Genomic DNA, 21172 nt, shown 5'->3' with positions numbered 1-21172 from the left:
CTGTTTTTGTGAGAAGGTGGGATTTGGACATATGGAGACAGAATGATGACAGGCATTAAATATCATCTGTGTCATGCTGTCTCTTGAAGATCAACTCTTATTAAGCCTAATGAAAGAATTCTTAAATGTACAAATTTGGATTATAGAATAGTAGAAGGAAATAAGACAAAAAATCATTTCCTAGAGAAATAAAAATTCTGCTACATTTCTTCAGATAATTTATATATTTATATAAATTATCAATATCATAAAATGCTTTCATGAGTCATGATAGTTCATTCATATACCATTAGTCTTCTTACAGCTAAAAGAAAACATTACCATAAATCATAAGCAGATATATTGGCAACATATTTAGCGTGCTTTGTGGATTTAAAATAAGGTTTCTAAATTGTGGAAAGCTCTTAAAAATAGAAACATTCAGAGTCAGCTGTAAAGGACATTGAAAAGGAAAGAGATGAAGTCAGTAAGGTGACTGGAGCATCTTCTTAACTAAAAAGGGAGATGCAGTCTGAGGAATGCAAACATCAAGGTCCATATGGGAAGGTCTAATCCATTTAACACTCAAGTGGTGCTTATTATCACTGTACCAAACAAATTCACACTTGAGTTCATTTTCTAAGGCAGACATGAAATGACTTTAGGAAATGTTGAGTAAAAGATGGATGAACCATAAATAAAACTTAAAAGAGTAGAGCAAATGTAAAGAATGTGGGTGAAAAGAAAGAAATTTCAGAAAGCAGTTAAATCAGGTCATTAATTGCTATTAAATGCAAGTACCTTTTTAAAGATTCAATTTACATATATTTCTAGTTATTTTACAAAAAGTTGTAGGGTCAAATGCAGAAAGTGACCTGTCATACAGATGATTTATAAGTAGGCTGTTGATAAGATCACTACAAAGGCTCAGAAATGGGAAAAGGATGTCTTAAAAAATGAAGCTATCCTTGTATAATGCAGGATAAGCTGCAATCTTGGAAATGATAAACAGTGACTTTTGAAAGACTATGCAACAAGAACAGTTTTGGGTAACTTACAGATTTCATTTAAAATTGGTAGTTGGAAAGTGGAATTCATACGTGTATCAGTGATTCTTAAGTATGCACCCACTGGATGACAACTGTTGAAGATATGTGGGTTTCAAATTGTTTAGGTATTTTGTAAAGCCATTAAGAATTATTATATGTTTAAGACCAAGAAAAATAGAATTTTATATATCTTTACTGCGACAACATATATTTACTTTATGATATTTTGATATTAGCATTTTATAATCAGCTTTCTAATTTTCTATAATAGCTATTCATGTAAATATTACTATGATATTTTTCCCCAATCCAAATTACTTACAATGGTCCCCAGGGTTCTATACCATCTGATCGTTTCCTTTCTTTTTAATTCCATCTCCTACTACTGCCTCTCTTTTGTCAAATTTGTCCCGGTTTCTTTCTGTTCCCTGGTTACACCCACCTCTTTCCCAACCTCAGGGTGGGCTTCAAAGATATTGGACCTATGCAGTTGTACAGGGCCCTACAATCAGAAGGGCCTTGAACTTGATTTACTCCTCTGATGTTGCCACCTTGGAAGTCTTAATAATTGTTAAACAAGGCCCCCCCCCCCCCCACCCCCAACAGCTTCATTTTGCACTGGGCACTTCCAGTTGTGTAACCAGTGCTCCTTTCCATGCGTCCCTTGGGGAACAGGCTCCACTTTCTGCAGCCCAATCACACTAACCTTTTTCCCATCTCAGATCACTGTATGTTTCGTTTCTTCTTTCTGAAACATGCTTCTACTAGTTCTTTACAGGGCTGAATCTTTCTCAAACTTTGGTCTCAACTCAAATGTCAGCTCAGACTAACCTTACTGATTTCTTTATCTAAAGTGTCTCTTCTAATCATTCTATCTCATTACCCATTCATTTCCTTAAAGGCACTTACTGCAATGTATAATAACCCCATTTATTTGTTTCCTTGTTCATTCTCACACATTCTTCCTCCTAAAGGGAGAGTAGCAGGAAGTCCACAATCTTATCTTTCTGGGTAGACTCTGATACACTATCAGAGCTGAAATTACTGACAAGGATTCTCTCCTTGACCAAATTTTTGTTGGCCTCCTGTAAGCTCTGTTGTCTACTGAAGCCTTGGCCTATAAAAGCTGCAAATTTTCAGCACAAATCATTTTGTCCATCCCCTTCCACCCACTTCTCCATTAAAAGACTTAAACAAACATGAACATAATTTATAACAGTTCAAGACCACATCCCTAGGATGACCCTTAAAAAAGGGATTATTAAGGCATCTGCCCCCTTAAAGCGTCTGCCTGAAAAACAAACTCCAGGCTGCCAAAAGAATTTACTGTTCACTCTAGTCAACACCGGAAGACAGGTCCCTGCTCACTCTTTCTTAGGGCATTTACTGAAAAGGGCTTACAATGGGGAATCCTTCCTCTGTCCCTTTGAGATGTGGATGTGTCTCCAACAACTCAGGGGTGTCTTTCTCAAGGATCTGAAAGCCATTTCTTTGAAATGTAATCATCAGGAAGGATAGGACCCCTGTCTCCCAGTCTCTCTGGAATGGTAGAATCCAACTCTGACAATTGCCAGCTCACAGACACAGCTGGTCTGATGGAACTGATGCTGACCAATGCTTTGTCATTTTTCACTTCCTTGCCTATGCTCAAGTCCCTCTTTTGTTTCCTCAGTCTATTCCCTCCTGAAAACACCCAGTCACCTCTGCACAAACAGAAGTATATGTGCATAATCAGTATATTATTGATTAAAATCTGTCCTTACCACTTTAACTAGTGTCTGGTTTTGTTTATCTTTGACAAGAGGGCCTGACACTTGCAAAATGTTCAATATTAATTTGTTGAGTGAATAAATAAGTTAATAATAGTAATAAATAATGTCTCACAAATTCTCTTGGGGAGATTTCTTTTTCCTGGTTAAAGCTATTATGTGATATGGGCACTTCCTCCATTATAATTCAGCAATATTTTCTAGAGATTTCCTCTCCATACACAGGGCACTTATTTATTTGAGATAAGATACCTATGAGTGTGAGATTTATATGTGTATATTTTATAAGTATTGCAGCCTTTCTGTCAATTTATGATCCAAAAAAGTAACTCAATTCCCGAAGCCAAAGAAAATAGACAGCTTGATGAATACATTCGGGCATTATTTGGAAGGAAGTAAAAGAATAGCTATTAATAGAACATGAGGATAACTTCAGGAAAAAATAGCTGTAAATCAAAGGAACAAGAACTTATGTCCAATACTGGTGGGGCTATAGTAAAATTGAAACTTTAACAAAGTGTGATAATAACGTAAATTGGGATAAACCTATTTTGAAAAAAACCTTGACATCAAGTATTTTGACCATAAAAAATACTCATATTCATTGACTCAAATAACCTACTTACAGTGCTTTATTCTATTGCAATGTAATTTACATAATATCTGGAATGAGCTACCTTCACAAAGATACTTGTAAGAGTGTTATTTATAACATCAGAAAATTGAAAATAAACTAAATGTCCAAATTTCAGGGACTGGTTAGGTAAACTGTAGTAAGTCACCCAATTAAAAATTTTGCGACTAAAAAAAATTATACTGTGTGACAAAACAGAATGTTGAGTGAAAAATATCAGGAACAAAGATACATAAATATAAATATAAATAGAATCTTAAAACCAGAGATATGGAAAAATTAGAAGGTAGTTTATTCAGGAGCTAGAGTTAGGAACTATATTTTTAATATCTCCATTTTCTGTATTTTTGCTAATATGAATATGGTATTTAACTATGAAAGCATAAATATGTCTAAAACATGATTTTTCATTACATAGTATCATTTTCAATGTAGGTCAGTATCAGCTCTTAAAAGAATTTGCTACCAAAAAAGTTTAAAATCAAAACACAGATGTTAAAAAAAGTTAATATTTTTTCTACACTAATTAATTCAACATAAATGAGTTTACTTAAAAGAAAACAAAAAAAATCTTCAAAGTGATATTTTTTCAAAAAAGATTAAGTCTAAATAAACAATAAAATTTTAGATACTAGTTAATTCAATGGCAGCGTATTAAAAACAAAACAGTAGGTTAGTACTCACAGGTATACAATATTCCACCATTGGGTAATGTAATTTGTGACCTTTTGCTGTTCGACCCGAAAAGAAACAACTCTGGCAGACGTCGTAGTTAAAATGCTTAAGGCTTCTATACCTAGAGAAAAGAAAAGAAAATTTATTGGCTTGCATTACTATTATTTAGTCTAAATTTGTGGTAAGAAATTTCATTCATCCAAATTACCAAAAAAATAAAATAAAATTTTGGAGTTCAAGTCTCTGAAACATGCTTCTATCTGTTTATACATGAGAGGGAGACAAATATACATGTCAGAAGATTTCTTTTAATGTTTGAATATGAATGGAAAATGATAAACAAGAAAAGAATTGTATCTATTAAGTTGAAACATCAAATTTTAAAATATCAATTATACCATCAATAAGAAATGAATTTTAAAATTCCCTCACAAAGATACAGTTTTTAACAATGAGCACTTTTATATTTGGTTTAAATTAGTCACTAGAAAAAAAAGAAATCAAGAAATACTGTGTAACAAAGGAAAAACTAAATAAAGCCTTGATCACAATGCATCCTTGAATGGAAATGGTGTTTTAAAATCTCGGGCATAAGAATGACACTGCATATTGACTTCTACTTGCAGAATCTTATTTACAAAAGCAAAACCTTAGATGATAAGTTTCTGTGGGTCTGAGTGGAAAACATCTTCTCCGAAATCTATTCTGTCAGCATTGCTGGTAGAACTAAGAACATAAATTATACCCACATCTACAGAAAAAAATTAAATGATAGAACCAACAGAATGAAAATGGAAGCAAAATTTAAAGGTTGTGTGGCTGTAAACTACTAAGTGCTGAGTAGCTCCTAAAATGACCTGAAAAATCACTTGCAAATCAATCTTAAGGAAATCATTCTGTATATACTACAGCCAGCTTACTTTTGCCAAGGAGGCTATTGGTTTGAAACAATCACATACACTAACAACATCTCTTGACCTATCAGCATGGCTTGACAGGTATGACTGACACCTTCTTTCTAAATGAAATTTTGTTTGCTGCTGAATACTCCCTTGGCAGATAGCCATTCTCTCTTTTTCACTGGTAACATACCCTTGTACTTACTGTTAGCACATTTTGGCAATGAGCCTTGAGAAAATTACTGTTTCTTAGCCTCTCTTGCTGATGTTGGTGGCCAGTGCAATACAAACCAAAGTTATTGGGTGGGGGTTCTAATTGGAATTTCAAGGGACTGACTCAGCTGGGAAGAGGCATGCTCCCTCTTCCTCCCCACTGGAAAATGGATCTGACTTCCAGAAGAGTCACTTCGTTAGCATGAAGTGACTTTGAAGATGGAAGCCACATGTTAGGGATGACAGTGCATGAAAACAGAGCTAAGGGCCCAGGTGGTCACAGAGAACAGTCTTGGATTACCTACCTTCACTTTGTTTACAAGAAAGAAAACTAAAGCTCTAATTTATTTGTGCAACTACTATTAAGGAATTGTGTATGATTCTAACTGAAACAATTCCCAGCTTACAAAACATTCTGTAAATCTAAGATTTCATTAACATTTTATTTGGAAGTAATTAGTGAAAAACTCTAGCAGTATTTATAAAAGTTCAGGGAAAATATGTATATATATATATATATCTCTTGGGTAGAAGCCTGATAGAAAGACAGTCTGAATGAAGTTAAGATTATTCTATAATAGACATATTCCTCTATCTTTATGTCTGTACTTGCCTTTCCATTCATTCTCTGAAGCCACAGAGAAAGATGCATCTCTTTACAACTAAGCTAATCAGACCTATTCCAACTGGACCCCATTTTACTATTGGAATTGTTCTTATATTCATTACCTTCATGCGTAATCTTTGTGCAATAATTAAGTCACCATTAGCTTGAAGAAGCCTTTGCTTGCTCAGTCTTGTGCCTAAACCAGGTATCAAGTCTGGACATATTTCTCTTTCATTTGAAATACAAATTTTAGATGTACTATATTCTCAATGTAGAAAACAGGAAAAATATAAATGCAAGTAAAAGTAAGACAATATATCACTTACCATCTTTCAATTTTCAATATCCTGACATATTTGAAGTTATAGCTAGATTTCTTAAACAAGTTGTTTGCACATATTAGCCTATGTATTTTCCTGAGCCATCTTTATAATGACACGGATAGAATCCTCTCTAAGATTCCCAATGACTTCTCCTGATTCAAAGAATCTTTCTGATGCACTTAACACCTCTACCATCTTGCTAAAGCCTTCTTTTTGACTTCCACAACACTATGCTTCTTTATTTCTCTGAAGAATCCTGTTCTCTCCCTTATTATACCTCTCCCTAATCTTGCCTTTTACTGAGCAACATCATTGTCCAGATTTTTCTGGCATTTCCACTTAATGGAAATGTTCAACAACACACTCATAGGTTTAGCTACTATCACACTAATGATGTTATTGGTAGCAACAAAAAGAGCCAACATTTACTGAATGCCTACTCTGTGATAGGAACTGTCCTAGACACTTTCATGTATTAACTATTCCTATGAGGAAACACTCACAGAATGTGAAGTTGAAGAAACTCAGGTTCAAGCAGGCCAAGTATCTTATTCAAAGTCTCAGCACCAAACAATAGATCCAGGATCGAAATCCAAGTAGCCTGACTCCAGAGCTACTTCTCGATACACTATCTCCTGAATATCCTCCCATAACCTTAATCTCTGACCTGCTGGTCAATTTCACATCTATATCACAGAGACATCTACAGGTCAATTTGATAGTACTAGCAGAACTTAAACCCTTGAAATTTAACACTTCAGGTTGTTCACCCTTTATAATTGCTCTTTCATATTTTTCTTATTAAATATTTCAAGTTAATTCAAAAGTAGGGAGAATATAATAAACATCCATGTACCCACAACTCAGTTAAATCTTAATATTCTGCATAGTTGTTTCAGGTCATTTTTAATTTAAGAAATGAAACTTTAAAGGTCATTCAAATATTTAATGTTTTTAGAGTATTTTGTCCTCTCCTTCACTCTCTACATCCATCAGATGCTGAGAAATATGGTCCCTCACGGCATCTCTAGGTTATACCAATGGCCATATATGGCAGATTTTATATATATCTATATATGGCAGTCTCTTCCCAAGTCAATTCATCTGGATATTTCCCATGGCTTCACATTACAATTTATATCCAGAGTAATATTTTTGGTCTAATAATTAGTGCCTTAAGTCAATTGCTCTTTTCAATATCATTTAATTACTTCTTAATATTAAATCTTTCCTCTCCTAAAAATCTAATCTGCTTTTTAAAACCATCTTGATTAAGAACACAAACTGGAGAACCAAAGAGTTCTGGATTTGAATCCTAACTTTGTCTCTGCACAATCGGCTGCCTGGCCTTGGGCAAGTTGACTAATCTTGGAGTCTTAGTTCCTTTATGTGTAAAGTAGAGGTAATACTCCCAATCTTACAGAGTTGTTACGAAAAGTGACTAAAATAACAAATATAACACCTCTTAGCACATTGTCTGACATAAAGTAAACAATAAATAGCAGTGATTATTAGCTTTGATGACTACATCTCTCATTTGAATTATCTTCCCAGTAGTAGACTGACCTTCCCACATTCCAGCTATTCCCTCTCCCGTACATCTATGTCTACCAGATACTCCAAATGTAGCCATTCCAAGAACCCTGCTGCATTTAAACTGTGACTTTACCATTTTTCTTCTTCCATCATTTGTGCTTTGACTTCCACTGGAAGTCATCTATTACCCTGGCTGTCTGCCAGGCTAATGCTCACTCTACTTCACACTACCTACCTGTCTTTTCCTCCTCTTAGAATGCATAAGCAGCAAGGCCCTCTGACCTCACAATACTTTAGTCTTCCCAACTACACCATAATGCATGAGAGAAGAGAACTTTTGAATTTCCATTTCTTATGTTAGCCATCCACAGAGAATGCAATGATATGCTTCATACAAACTATTATGCTGATAAAGTCAGTCAAATGAAAGCAATTCTGTTTAATTCAAGATACTAATACTGATACAATATACAACAACCACCAATCTCAGCCCTCCTGATTTGACTCTCCCTCAGAGAATCACCGTATTGGTACTTCATCTTCTGGTACGAATAAAAGATACACATAGGGCCAGGTATGGTGGCTCACGCCTGTAATTCCAGCACTTTGGGAGGCCAAGGAGGACAGATCACATGGTCGGGAGTTTGAGACCAGCCTGGCCAACATAGTGGAACCCAGTCTCTACTAAAAATACAAAAATTAGCCGGGTGTGGTGGCATGCACCTGTAGTCCCACCTACTCGGGAGGCTGAGGCAGGGGAATCACGTGAACTCGGGAGGCAGAGGTTGAAGTGAGCCAAGATCGTGCCACTGCACACCAGCTTGGGTGACAGAGTGAGACTTGGTCTCAAAAAAAAAATAAATAAATAAAAAAAGCTACATATAAAATCTTGAATTTCCCTACTGAGCAGGCTTATGTTGTTTCATAATAGATTTCCAAACTAAACTGGGGCTATTTTCCAGATTCCCCCCAGAAGAGAAATATAATATATTCAAGAGGTCAAATGCATACCTATGTTAAGAGGAGTGGGTCAGGATGTCCAAAAATCTCCACCTTAGGACAAACCACAGACTCTGCACTGTCGGCTTTGGGGTCACAAACTGGACACACTGATTACATTAAAGTATGGCATTTAGCAGTGCTCCTCATGGGAAGAAGTCAGGTTAATGTACTTCACATCAAACTTGGCAGAAATAACAAGAAGTAATTTGATTACTTCTCAGCCGGTAATTAAACATTGCTTCTCCTGCTTACTAAGTCTGACCCCAAGACCTCAGAATATTTACTAAATTCCATCAGGGTTATATGTTTATAATCAGCCATACAATTTTCATGCATGAATCATTTCTGTGACCTAAGTAAACAGACATTCATAAAAATCTCTGGTTCTGATCCAAGTAGTGTAAATGACAATAATAATAGCAACAATAATAAAATATGCTTCATGTAGTAGTTATAAAAAGAAATGCTACTTTTAGATAGATGAGACATACTGAACATATCAATTATTTAGAAAGCAAACCTCCAAATGGGAATGAATGGGAATGGAGGATGGACGTACCACTGAGATTACACAAAGGGAACAGAAAATAGCCTCCTCCAGCACTGGCATGCCTTACCTGAACCCGACAATCGGACATTCTTTACAGATGTTACATTTGGCCTGATGTTTTGCAGTCTCCGCTGCTGCCACTCGATGTAAAACTGGCAGCCAAACCATGGACTGTGGTTCCAAACGCATCCAGTCTATAAACTCTTTCACACTTATTTCTGGTTTATTGTTATTCTGGTGAAAAAAGAAATATATTAAAAGTGAAGAAATGCCTTCATTTAAACTGTAGCAAGTGTTGTTGCTTCATAAGCTTCTGAAAATTTGTGCAGAAGAGGAAACTATATAACTCTTTCCATGTCAGTTAAGTCACAATGCTTTAAGGTTCTTCAAGTCAAGAAAATTCTAGAACTTATGAGTAGAAAAAGCAGAAATTGTCACATACGAAGAAGGAAAAAAATACCAAGACTTCAATATACTCAGATTTTGAAAGAAACAAAAGCAAAAACCAAAAACACCCAATTTAAAGTCATCTTTTTACATAAATAATTCTGTAAAACTCATTTGGCCAGGTGTGATGGCTCAAGCCTGTAATCCCAGCATTTTGGGAGGCCGAGGCAGGTGGATTTCCTGAGATCAGGAGTTTGAGACCAGCCTAGGCAGCACGGTGAAACCCTGTCTCTACTAAAACACACACACACAAAATTAGCTGGGCCTGGTGGCGTGCACCTGTAGTCCCAGCTACTTGGGAGGCTGAGGCAGAAGAATTGCTTGAACCTGGGAGGCGGAGGTTGCAGTGAGCCGAGATCACACCACTGCACTCCAGCCTGGGCAACGGAGCAAGAATCTATCTCAAAAAAAAAAAAAAAAAAATTTCATCTAAGACAGTAAAAACTTGTGAAAGACTCACCGATAATTTTACAAACTTGAAGGCCATTATAAATGCTAAATAAATGCTGTCATTTTTGTGTGTCCTGCTCTAGTCCCATTATATCATCACATAGGAAGCATATTGCTATGGATGTACTTTGCAGGATTTTTAAATTTATCAGGATAAATTACATAAAACTCCCCAATCCCTCTTCGATTCCCAATACTAAGTAATTTTCCTATGTGCAAAGCTAAATTTCTACCCGTTCTATCCTCCTGTTGCTGTTGAGGTCATTCTGTGAACCTACATGTATGACTATAAATCATATTTAGAATTTGCATTTGATATTTTTTGTATTTCTAAAATAAGAAAAAGGGCCATTATAAAATGTAATAACCCATGACATCAATTCTCCTCAAAGACACGGTGTGAGCCTTTTTTTTCCCTAGCAATGATAAATCACTGGATATGCTTTGCCAAAATATCTGTAGACTTGTACTTTATGCATATGTATAACATCAGTAGTAACATTTCTAAAATGTCTTTATATGCAGTAAACATTAAAAAGAAATGAAAGTGCTTTCGCAGTTTAAAATTAGTAACTTAGATCAGTATAAAACTTTGTACATCTTTCTTTTGTATGCATAGTCTCAAAGAAAAAAACTGATACTTTAATAACATCTTTAATGTATATATATTTTTAAAATCTTGTCTTAAAAAGAATTCAGGACATTTTAATTCAGTTATTTAGCAGATATTTATTAAAGTAGTTACGATGTTCAAGGCACAGGAAATGTAATAATCTGAATATTTTTGTCCCCCCAAAACTCATATGTTAAAAACCTAACCACTTAGGAGATCGTACGAGGAGGTAGAGCCTTTAGGAAATGATTAGGTCATGAGGGTGGAGCCCTCTTGAATGAGGTTAGTGCCCTTATAAAAGAGGCCCAAGATCTCAGAAATAATGCCACACATCTACAACCATCTGATCTTTGACAAACCTGACAAAAACACGCAATGGGGAAAGAATTCCCTATTTAATAAATGGTGTTGGGAAAACTGGCTAGTCATATGCAGAAAACCGAAACTCAACCCCTTCCTTACACCTTATACAAAAATTAACTCAAGATGGATTAAAGACTTAAATGTAAGACCTAAAACCATAAAAACCCTAGATGAAAACCTAGGCAATACCATTCAGGACATAGTCATGGGCAAAGACTTCATGACTAAAACACCAAAAGCAATGGCAACAAAAGCCAAAATTGACAAATGGGATCTAATTAAACTAAAGAGCTTCTGCACAGCATAAACAAACAAACAAAAAACAAACAAAAACAAAACAAAAAAAAAACACCTATCATCAGAGTGAACAGGCAAACTACAAAAGGGGAGAAAGTTTTCGCAATCTATCCATCTGACAAAGGGCTAATATCCAGAATCTACAAAGAACTTAAACAAATTTACAAGAATAAAAAAAATAACCCCATCAAAAAGCAGGCAAAGGATATGAACAGACACTTCACAAAAGAAGACATTTATGCAGCCAACAAACAGAAAAAAAGCTCATCATCACTGGTCATTAGAGAAATGCAAATCAAAACCACAATGAGATACCATCTCACACCAGTTAGAATGGTGATCATTAAAAAGTCAGGAAACAACAGATGCTGGAGAGGATGTGGAGAAATAGGAACGCTTCTACACTGTTGGTGGGAATGTAAATTAGTTCAGCCATTGTGGAAGACAGTGTGGCAATTCCTCAAGGATATAGAACCAGAAATACCATTTGACCCAGAAATCCCATTACTAGGTATATACCCAAAGGATTATAAATCATTCTGCTATAAAGACACATGCACACGTATGTTTACTGCGGCACTATTCACAATAGCAAAGAGTTGGAATCAACCCAAATGCCCATCAATGATACATTGGATAAACAAAATGTGGCACATATACACCATGGAATACTATGTAGCTATAAAAACAGGATGCGTTCATGTCCTTTGCAGGGAAATGGATGAAGCTGGAAACCATCATTCTCAGCAAACTAACACAAGAATAGAAAACCAAACATCACATGTTCTCACTCATAAGTGGGAGCTGAACAATGACAACACATGGACACAGGGAGGGGAACATCACACACTGGGGCCTGTCAGTGGGTGGGGGACTAGGGGAGGGATAGCATTAGGGGAAATACCTAATGTAGATGACGGACGGGTTGATGGGTGCAGCAAACCACCATGGCACGTGTATACCTATGTAACAAACCTGCACGTTCTGCACATGTACCCAAGAACTTAAAGTATAAAACAAACAAACAAAAAAAGAGGCCCAAGAGAGATCATTCACTTCTTCGTCATATGAGGAAACAGCAAGAAAGGTTGCAATGAACCAGAAGGTGGGCCCTCAGCAGATACTGAATCTGCTAGCACCTTGATCATGGACAGCCTCCAGAACTGTAGAAAATAAATTTCTGTTGTTTAAAAGCCACCCAGTTTATGGTATTTTGTTATAGCAGCCTGAACAAACTAAGACAGGATACAGCAGTAAAATGATAGCCACAGTCCTTGTCTTCATGGAACTTAGGTTCCTAGAGAAGAAACAAACACTAAGCCATGAATTATATAATTCAGTGTGTAATTATAATTGTACTGAGTACGAGAAGGAAGAGGTGGACGATATTAGACGAATATAACAGGAAAATATAGCATTATCTGAAGAGGTCAGAGAAAGATTTTCAGAGGATGTGAGAGTTAAAGCTAAAATCTAAAGATCAAATAAGGATTAGGTATGAGAAGGGAGTTAGTGGGCAGTGGGGAAGGAAGAACGTCTAAACAGCAGACACAGGTCCAAAGGCACTGCTGAGGCAGGAATCAAGCAAATAAAACAGTGCGGCTGGAAAGCGGAGAGCAAGGAGAGGAATGGTAGGACAGGAGGCCAGGAAAAGGGCAGGACAAACAGCAATCTAATGGCACAGGTTAAAGATTGTAGATTTTATCAAACAAAAACAGCAAGTCTCTTTGCAAGAGTTGCTATTTTTTGAAGCAAATGAGCCTTAGGAAATGAAATACACCACTTGTTGGATGGTACCCAAAGTCTTCCAGTATTTGGCTCCAGCCCGAGTTCCCTATTCCATGTCTCAGAACATCCTCAAAACCCTTCCCCAACACATCCTACACACCAGTGATCCTTCATGCTTACCTGTTGGAAGCAGCTGCGAACACTAGGCTCAATATTACTGCCTCCAAAAGCTGCTACTTCACCTAGCTGCCGGGGGATCTGGATGGCATCATGAAGTAACAGGCCCAGCTGCCTCTGGTCACACATTTCTGTTGGCCCTGCCACTTCCTTAAAGAGATCTGCAAAGAGAAGCAAGAGGTTAACTTTCATCTGCCTACAGTGTTCTTTTACTTAAAATATATCTTTGGTAATGTGGACTGAACCATGCAGATTAAAAAAATTTCAGAAGGACATGAATCTGATTAGTTGTCTCCTGAATTCCAATGACCTTAATATTCTGATCTTAATATTCTGCATTACACATGATATTAGATTATTTTAAGAAGCATGTAGTTAACCCGTTCCTGCAAGAATGGGTTATGTATATACATAAACATAAATCATGCATATATAATATAAATCAATAAACACAAATTTCCTTTTTAAAATGATACAATAAACGCATATGAATTAATTTTATGAACTTCATAAGAACTTCCCTTCTTATTGAGAAAGAATGAGCCAAAACAAAGCTTCCTTCATGACTTGTCAAAGGAATAGATGTAGTTGGGTGCTGTGGTGCATGTCTGTAATCTCATCTACTGGAGAGGCTAAGGCAGGAGGATCACTTGAGCCAGGAGTTTGAGACCAGTTTGGGCAACATAGCAAGACCCCAACTCAAAAAAAAATAAAAAAACACAAAGGAATAAACGTACCTTAAATAACAAACCTTTAAATTTTAACAGATTTGTTTACCAACTTTTTGTGTTCACTTCTAAATTCAATATTCTACTAAATATATATATAATAACTTATTTTAAAGACTTTAATACTCACATCTATTTTATAAAAGAAACACTAAAAAGTACAAGAAGGTGTGCTTTTTCTCCTTTGGGTCAGTCTCCCATTCCTTATTAGCTATAACCACTATTTTTGTTTTACTTCATGTAATGAAATACATTTAATCAAATTTAAAAATTTGTGCATATTTTCATACAGTTTTTAGGTTTTTCCACTCATTAAAAAACTGATTTGTTTTATAATTTTCTTAATTCAGTAAAATTAAAACTCTTCTATTTTGTCCACTCTTCGTTTACCTTTTATTCACCATACACAATACTTTGAAGATCAAAATTATATATTATTTTCAACAATAAAGCTAATATCCTAAGATAAGTTACTTTTGGAATAGGAAGAAATTTCAAATACAAACAATCGACTTCATTATAGAAATTAATACTTTTTGGAAATAAATTTTCAAGTTCTAAAAATTCAAAAGCATTTAAAATCTAAATGCTCTTCATGTGACATTTTCCAAGAATAGAAGAAAGTGGAGTAAATATTTATTGGATTCTAAAAATATTTTCAAACAGTACCTGATATCAGATCAAAATGCATCATTTTCTCTCTCTCTTTTTTTTTTCTTTTTTTTTTTTTTGAGACAGAGTGTCACTCTTGTTGCCCAGGCTGGAGTGCAATGGCACGATCTTGGCTCTCTGCAACCTCTGCCTACCGAGTTCAAGCAATTCTCCTGCCTCAGCTCCGAGTAGCTGGGATTACAGGCATGCACCACCACACCCAGCTAATTTTGTATTTTTAGTAGAGACGGGGTTTCTCCATGTTGGTCAGGCTAGTCTCGAACTCCCGATCACAGTTGATCTGCCCTACATCAGCCTCCCAAAGTGCTGGGTATTACAGGCGTGAGCCACCGTGCCTGGTCCATTCTCTCTTTTTATAAGGAATATAATGCTAGATCTAACACTGTCAGTGGTGAAATCTCAAACTGAACCAAGCTCAGTGATATTGACACAGTAATTATAATGAAGTATGGCTTTAATTATAAGCACACATAGGGAAAGCAAATTCAATGAAGAGAAATTTGATTTTTATTATAATTTTTTCACTTAGATTTGGTTAGCGCTCTACTTATTTCTTTCCATTAAAAAAAATAAGACTATCATAGACAAAAATATTTATCCAGCAGTCTTAGCATGATGTTTATTTTAAACCAGTCCCTGTGAAGAGGTCTGTTAAGTAAATAAAAGTTGATGCATATGTATAATAATCTTTGCAGAAAAGTGCACATTTTCAGCAAGATCAACTATGCCTAACTTTCCTCTTTTGAGGCATATGGCTATACCACTATGCCACTATTAAGGTAAAACTACTCACAAAACATAAGGACAAAAGTGTCCTTAGACATTTTGACGTATTTCTATAAATCCTTATAAAAATTCCTACAAAAGTTCACATTCTCAACATTATAGTCAGATACAAAAAGCAATGTCAGGGTAAAGGGACAGGTAATAAGAAAGTCATAATCTAAAAACTCAAATTCTAATAAATAAGCACAGAAGAGATACTAATGATAATTTAAAAGGATGGTTTGAAAATGTGTACTTTTTTTTTTTTAAGGTCTCGCTTTGTCATCCAGGCTGGAAGTGTGGTGGTCCGACCATGGCTCACTGCAGCCTCCGATTCCTGGGGCTCAAGTGATCCTCCCACCTTAGCCTCCCAAGTAGCTAGGACTACAGGCATGAACCACTGTGCCTGGTCTGTAAATGTGTTTTTGATGAGGCAAGGAAGTTAGCCAGCTATAAGCATAAAGGCCAGGGCACTGTTAGAACCTAAACAAGGAATATTCTTAGGAAAGGACCAAGAGAAGAAGGTGTTATGGGGTGAAGACACTGACATTGGGCATTGTATTAATAAAATCAATGTTCAGACAGATACCAATGATCTTGAATGGCGGCCCTGCCATTGCATTTGAAGAGCAAACTGTCTTGAATATTAATTCTAATAAAGGAAACAATAATGATATAACAGAAACTGGAATCAGAGTGGTGAAGGTCCTCAAAGTAAAAAGCAAAACAAAACCCCAGGACTTTCCAAAGTCTGGATATCCCAGTAAAGATTTAGATTAAAAATTAAAACCCATGAGATTTCTTAATTAGTCCTAAAATGGCATACTTCCTGGATTCAATTAAATATCAGAAATTTCACTGCAGAGCCTTCTGCTTCCCCTGCCAAAATCTGAAAGTTAATGTTGAATTATCCACAGTGTAAGCTTTGAGGTTGAATTTGCAAATATTTCAGAGTAAGCTCCACACTATAACTGTTACTTTCAGAGAACCCTAATTGTTTCAGAAGCACAAGAAACCCCAAATCAGAGATGATAAAAAATCCATTTCTAATTTTGTAACACTGATGTTTTAATTAACATTTTCCTTTCCTGATCATTATAAAAAGATAACGTTTTCAGCTTTTGAAATTATATCTTTCCATGATTATGATTCTGAAAACTACTTAAATTCTGGATAAAATGCCACAAAGCAAAAGCCTTGGGCAAAGCTTTCTTCTGCATGGCTAACTAGGCTCTCACTCCGTCATAGCACCCTATCTCCTAATCCTACAATCAGCTTTTCATTTTATATAAATCCACATTTCTTTTCACTGACATTCTTGTCAAACTATGTAGGAAAAACAAGCCATCATGGTCTAGACCTGAAATTCAAAATCCAATAACCTCACAGAAATCCCAGAAAATAAAAGCTTTTAAAATGTATGCATGTTCACATAAGGCACAAAACTGAACTAAGCTTACAGGGCCTATAATCAAACATCCTATTGTTTTTTAGTATCTCTCCATCTACAGAATATCCCTAAACCTCTCTCACAAATGTATGGATTTCTCTGTAAAGAATCATCTGGGAATATACATGGTGGGATCAAATTCACATTTTATGGACAAAAATAAATCAAAAGATATGTGATAGTAGTTAAGGGTTTGGGGACTCAGCGGCAATTGCTACCATTTATTCAACAACTGCTATTTCTAGGTACCTTAAACATTACTCCTAATTCTTCTCCAAGAAGGAATTATTAGCTTCATTTTTTCAGTTGAAGAAAATTTGCTAAATTTCAACTTCTTGAACTGTAAAATGGGAATACTATTACCTCTTAGTTGGCAATATTCAATGAAATCACATAACCCGCCCAAAGACACTCAGCTACTAAGTGGTAGAGATCTGAAGACAGGTCTCCTTGGCTCCTGAACACAAGCCTTTTCCAAAGCCAATATACCTTTCATTAATTGACAGGTAAAGGAACACTGTTGATTTATTTGGTAAATCCAAATATAATAAAAATTTAAAAATCATGTTTTATTTTGTCACAGCTGTAAAATATATTTATTTAGGATTATCGTCTATGTCCGTAAAGGTTCTAGTTCATCTTTTTCTTTTAAGCTTCGGAAGTATAAAGAAATAAAAAAAAGTTTGGGCTTTGGAGTCAGAAAAACCTAGTATCTAATTCTAGCCCCATCCCTTATCAGCTCTGCAGTCTTAGACTAGATTCTTAACCTATCTCAGCATTAATTTTCTCAGCCAGAAAATGGAAATCTCAAATGCCTACATTATGGAGGGATTATTCTAAGAATTAAATGAAACATAATTTGTAGTTCGGTCTCACTCCATCCTGGTACCTCACCTCTTAGTTATAATCAGCTTTCCATTTCACACAAAGCCCCAAGTCTTTGCACTGCCACCCTTTGTCTAACTTGGTATAGGCACAGTAAGGGTTAAAAAAAGAGAGAGAACTATTACTACTAACAAATTCTATAATGAAAGTTTCCAATAAATTGTTATAATCATTATTATTACTAAAAACACTGTTGGTATAAGAAAGGTCTTACATACATCTGTATTTTTCTTCCAAGAGACCTTTGGAGAGAGACATTAATCCAATCTTCAGACTCTGCACTCTAATTTTTCCAGTTCGACCCCTAAAATTATAAGAATGTTAATGTGTTAGATGCATTTAAAACCATATACAGCATGTTCATTGTTTCTGAATATCTATTTTCTTGGGGGAAACCATCAAAAATAATTGTGTCTTAAAGATGCAACTTTTCTATTAACTTTTAACAATTAATATTAAACCTATACTATAATTTCATGACATATATTAACAGGGTGTTTGGCCAAGTCTAGAAGAATATACAGCTTTAAGTCACTTTGCACACAAAACATGAACTAAGAATGAATTAAAACAAAATGAAAATGATGATTATAAAGCTGAAAAGATTTCACCTTTAAAAATACTATGAATTGGCCAGGTACAGTGGCTCACGCCTGTAATCCCAGCACTTTGGGAGGCCGAGGCAGGTGGATCACCTGAGGTCGGGAGTTCGAGACCAGCCTGACCAACATGGAGAAACCACATCTCTACTAAAAATACAAAATTTGCCGGGCATGGTGGTGCATGCCTGTAATCCCAGCTACTCGGGAGGCTGAGGCAGGAGAATCACTTGAACCTGTGAGGCGGAGGTTGCAGTGAGCCGAGATCGTGCCATTGCACTCCAGCCTGGGTGACAGAGCAAGACTCCATCTCAAAAAAAAAAAAAAAAAGACTATGAATTAAACCTATGTTAATAATTGTAGATGCAAGATTCAAAATAGCTAGAGCTACACACACTATATATGTGACTTCATACAGCAAGAAAAGTCTAGTGATATATCTAAAACAAGAACATAGACTAGAAAATTAACTATATACTAAGAGCTTACAACTTGCTGAATACTAATTGGTAATTAAGTATTAATTAAGTACAAATATTGGTATTTAAGTATTCAGCAAATTATACGCCCTTAGAATATAGTTAATTTTCTGTCAATGCAGTTTTTATAAATTACTATTGCAATTTTAATAGTCAGTGATCTTAGACAGATGTAAAATCCCTACTTGGGGAAGTATCAAATTATAATTAAAACCAGAATGTATTAATTAATCAACATTAGAACACAGTTTTACACAATGCTAAGGACAGATCATTTCTATTTCACTTATAAGTCGACCAGATGAAACATGTTTTTTTATCTTTAAAAGCACAGAGTTTTCTTAATTTCATTGCTTATCAAAGAATTACTGAGTAATCTACCAAATGTTAGTCACAGTAGTTCCAGTCCTAGGGATTGGAAGATAATTACAAAAATTAATAAGATATTATCCTTGCTATGGAATAACACATAGCCCAGAAAAAAAGCCTTTATTGCTATCTTTATTATTGCAGATTTAGGATCCATTTTCATTTTAGGTTTTTATTGTCCATTTTCTTATATGTTTTTAATACACAAGTACAGCACACTTAAAACCTATAACTAAAAGTTTACATAAATATATGAAAGTATAAAAGTTAATAATTTGTGCTATTTTAAAAACATAAATATTTGTATCACATAACTTTAATTTTAAGCAGTCTTCTTGCCAAACTATATTTAATCATTGATTTTATTGATATTTTTACTACTTATACTAATTGATATTCTTCCATTCTCAACTATATGTACTGAAGGAAGTTTCTGTATGCATATTATGACATATAAAGTATGCAATAAATAAGAAAGGAAATTGTGCTTAGGGATTGGTGCAATGTATTTTCAAAGTACTCCCTCAATAGGCTAGAATTTATAATTTATATTAAATCATACCTAATAAAGTTACTGAACCCTTAGTATGTAGGTATATGACATTCTGAATTAACCTATGAAGTGATTAATACTTAATATTAAAATAAACATAGGCCTTCTAAGCAGAATTTCTAAATTAATATAATCATTTCTCACAATTACAGAAACACTAGTTTCACATTAACCCTACAGACACCCAAGCTACAAACTGTGTTTCTACTTTATATTTTTTAGAAGTTTCCTAATTATCACATGAAACAGACAATGTTTGCTTCCTTTCAAAAGCAGTAAATTTTTACTCTCTGGACCCAGTCAGACAATAGACTTGCAGAGGATAACAGAAGGCTTTGTGAATGGGCTGAGACAAGTACATGAATGTGGATAAAGTGATCCCTACAGGGAAAAATGGTCAAAATAATACGCATTAAAGCATGACTCCCACTCTACTGTCACAACACAAGAAAGGAATATCATCAGGAAGACAACTGATGCTGTCAATCACCCATTCATCACACCATCACCAGTTACAAAGGCTTACTGTGATACTGGCATTGCTCTGTGTACTGTTGGGGCCAAGGGAAAAGTAGAAGACATGATTCCCACCCCGATGAACTCACACACTAGCTGATGAAGGTAAGATAAGAATACAACTAGAAAACATATGAGACAATCCTTTATGTATGGAAATCAAACATCAAGTACAAGATCATTGTGGCTGCCTATCATTAATGATTTAGTCTAGGTAGTCATTAGTTTCACAACATGTGACAGAGAAGATAAACCCAAAATCAGACACAGAAGGTATGTCATGGCATGACTGTCCCAAGTAGGAGAAAGTAGAGTATCACAGAGAAAGCCTGAGCAAAGGCACAGAGGCAGAGGTGTGAGCATCGGAGATAGGACACATTCTGGCCGGGCGCAGTGGCTCCCGCCTGTAATCTCAGCACTTTGGGAGGCTGAGGCAGGCAGATCACGAGGTCAGGAAATCGAGACCATCCTGGCCAACATGGTGAAACTCCGTCTCTACTAAAAATACAAAAATTAGCTGGGCGTGGTGGCGGGTGCCTGTAATCCCAGCTACTCAGGAGACCGAGGCAGGAAAATCGCTTGAACCAGGGAGTCAGAGGTTGCAGTGAGCTGAGATCACGCCACTGCACTTCAGCCTGGTGACAGAGTGAGACTCTGTCTCAAAAACAAAAACAAAAACAAAAACAAACAAATAAGATGCATTCAGGTGGGTCAGAGACTCGCATCAAGGTGAACTGGTTGAGCGAACTGTACAGGTTATGTGGGACCAGACAATAAAGGACATTGATGTAAATAAGCTATGTGGATGTGAGACACAAGAGGGAGACAGTAAAATATATTAGTGA

The 21172-nt window shown here is 35.7% G+C and overlaps 1 protein-coding gene across 12 annotated transcripts in view; it reads right to left on the bottom strand.

Annotated features, from left to right (window-relative positions):
- The window catches only part of UTRN (utrophin), a 575792-nt gene that overhangs the window by 45749 nt on the left and 508871 nt on the right, over positions 1-21172 (bottom strand). For all 12 annotated transcript variants that reach the window (XM_063666718.1, XM_063666723.1, XM_063666719.1 and 9 more), the window contains 4 exons: positions 18030-18115; positions 13315-13472; positions 9304-9470; positions 4116-4227 (listed from right to left, as the gene is read on the bottom strand). In XM_063666718.1, coding sequence (XP_063522788.1) covers positions 4116-4227; positions 9304-9470; positions 13315-13472; positions 18030-18115 — 523 coding nt within the window. The remainder of the gene's footprint in view (positions 1-4115; positions 4228-9303; positions 9471-13314; positions 13473-18029; positions 18116-21172) is intronic.

Source organism: Pongo pygmaeus, chromosome 5, assembly GCF_028885625.2.
Source record: "Pongo pygmaeus isolate AG05252 chromosome 5, NHGRI_mPonPyg2-v2.0_pri, whole genome shotgun sequence".
NCBI lineage: Eukaryota > Metazoa > Chordata > Mammalia > Primates > Hominidae > Pongo > Pongo pygmaeus.
This window is presented reverse-complemented; position numbering and strand designations above follow the sequence as displayed.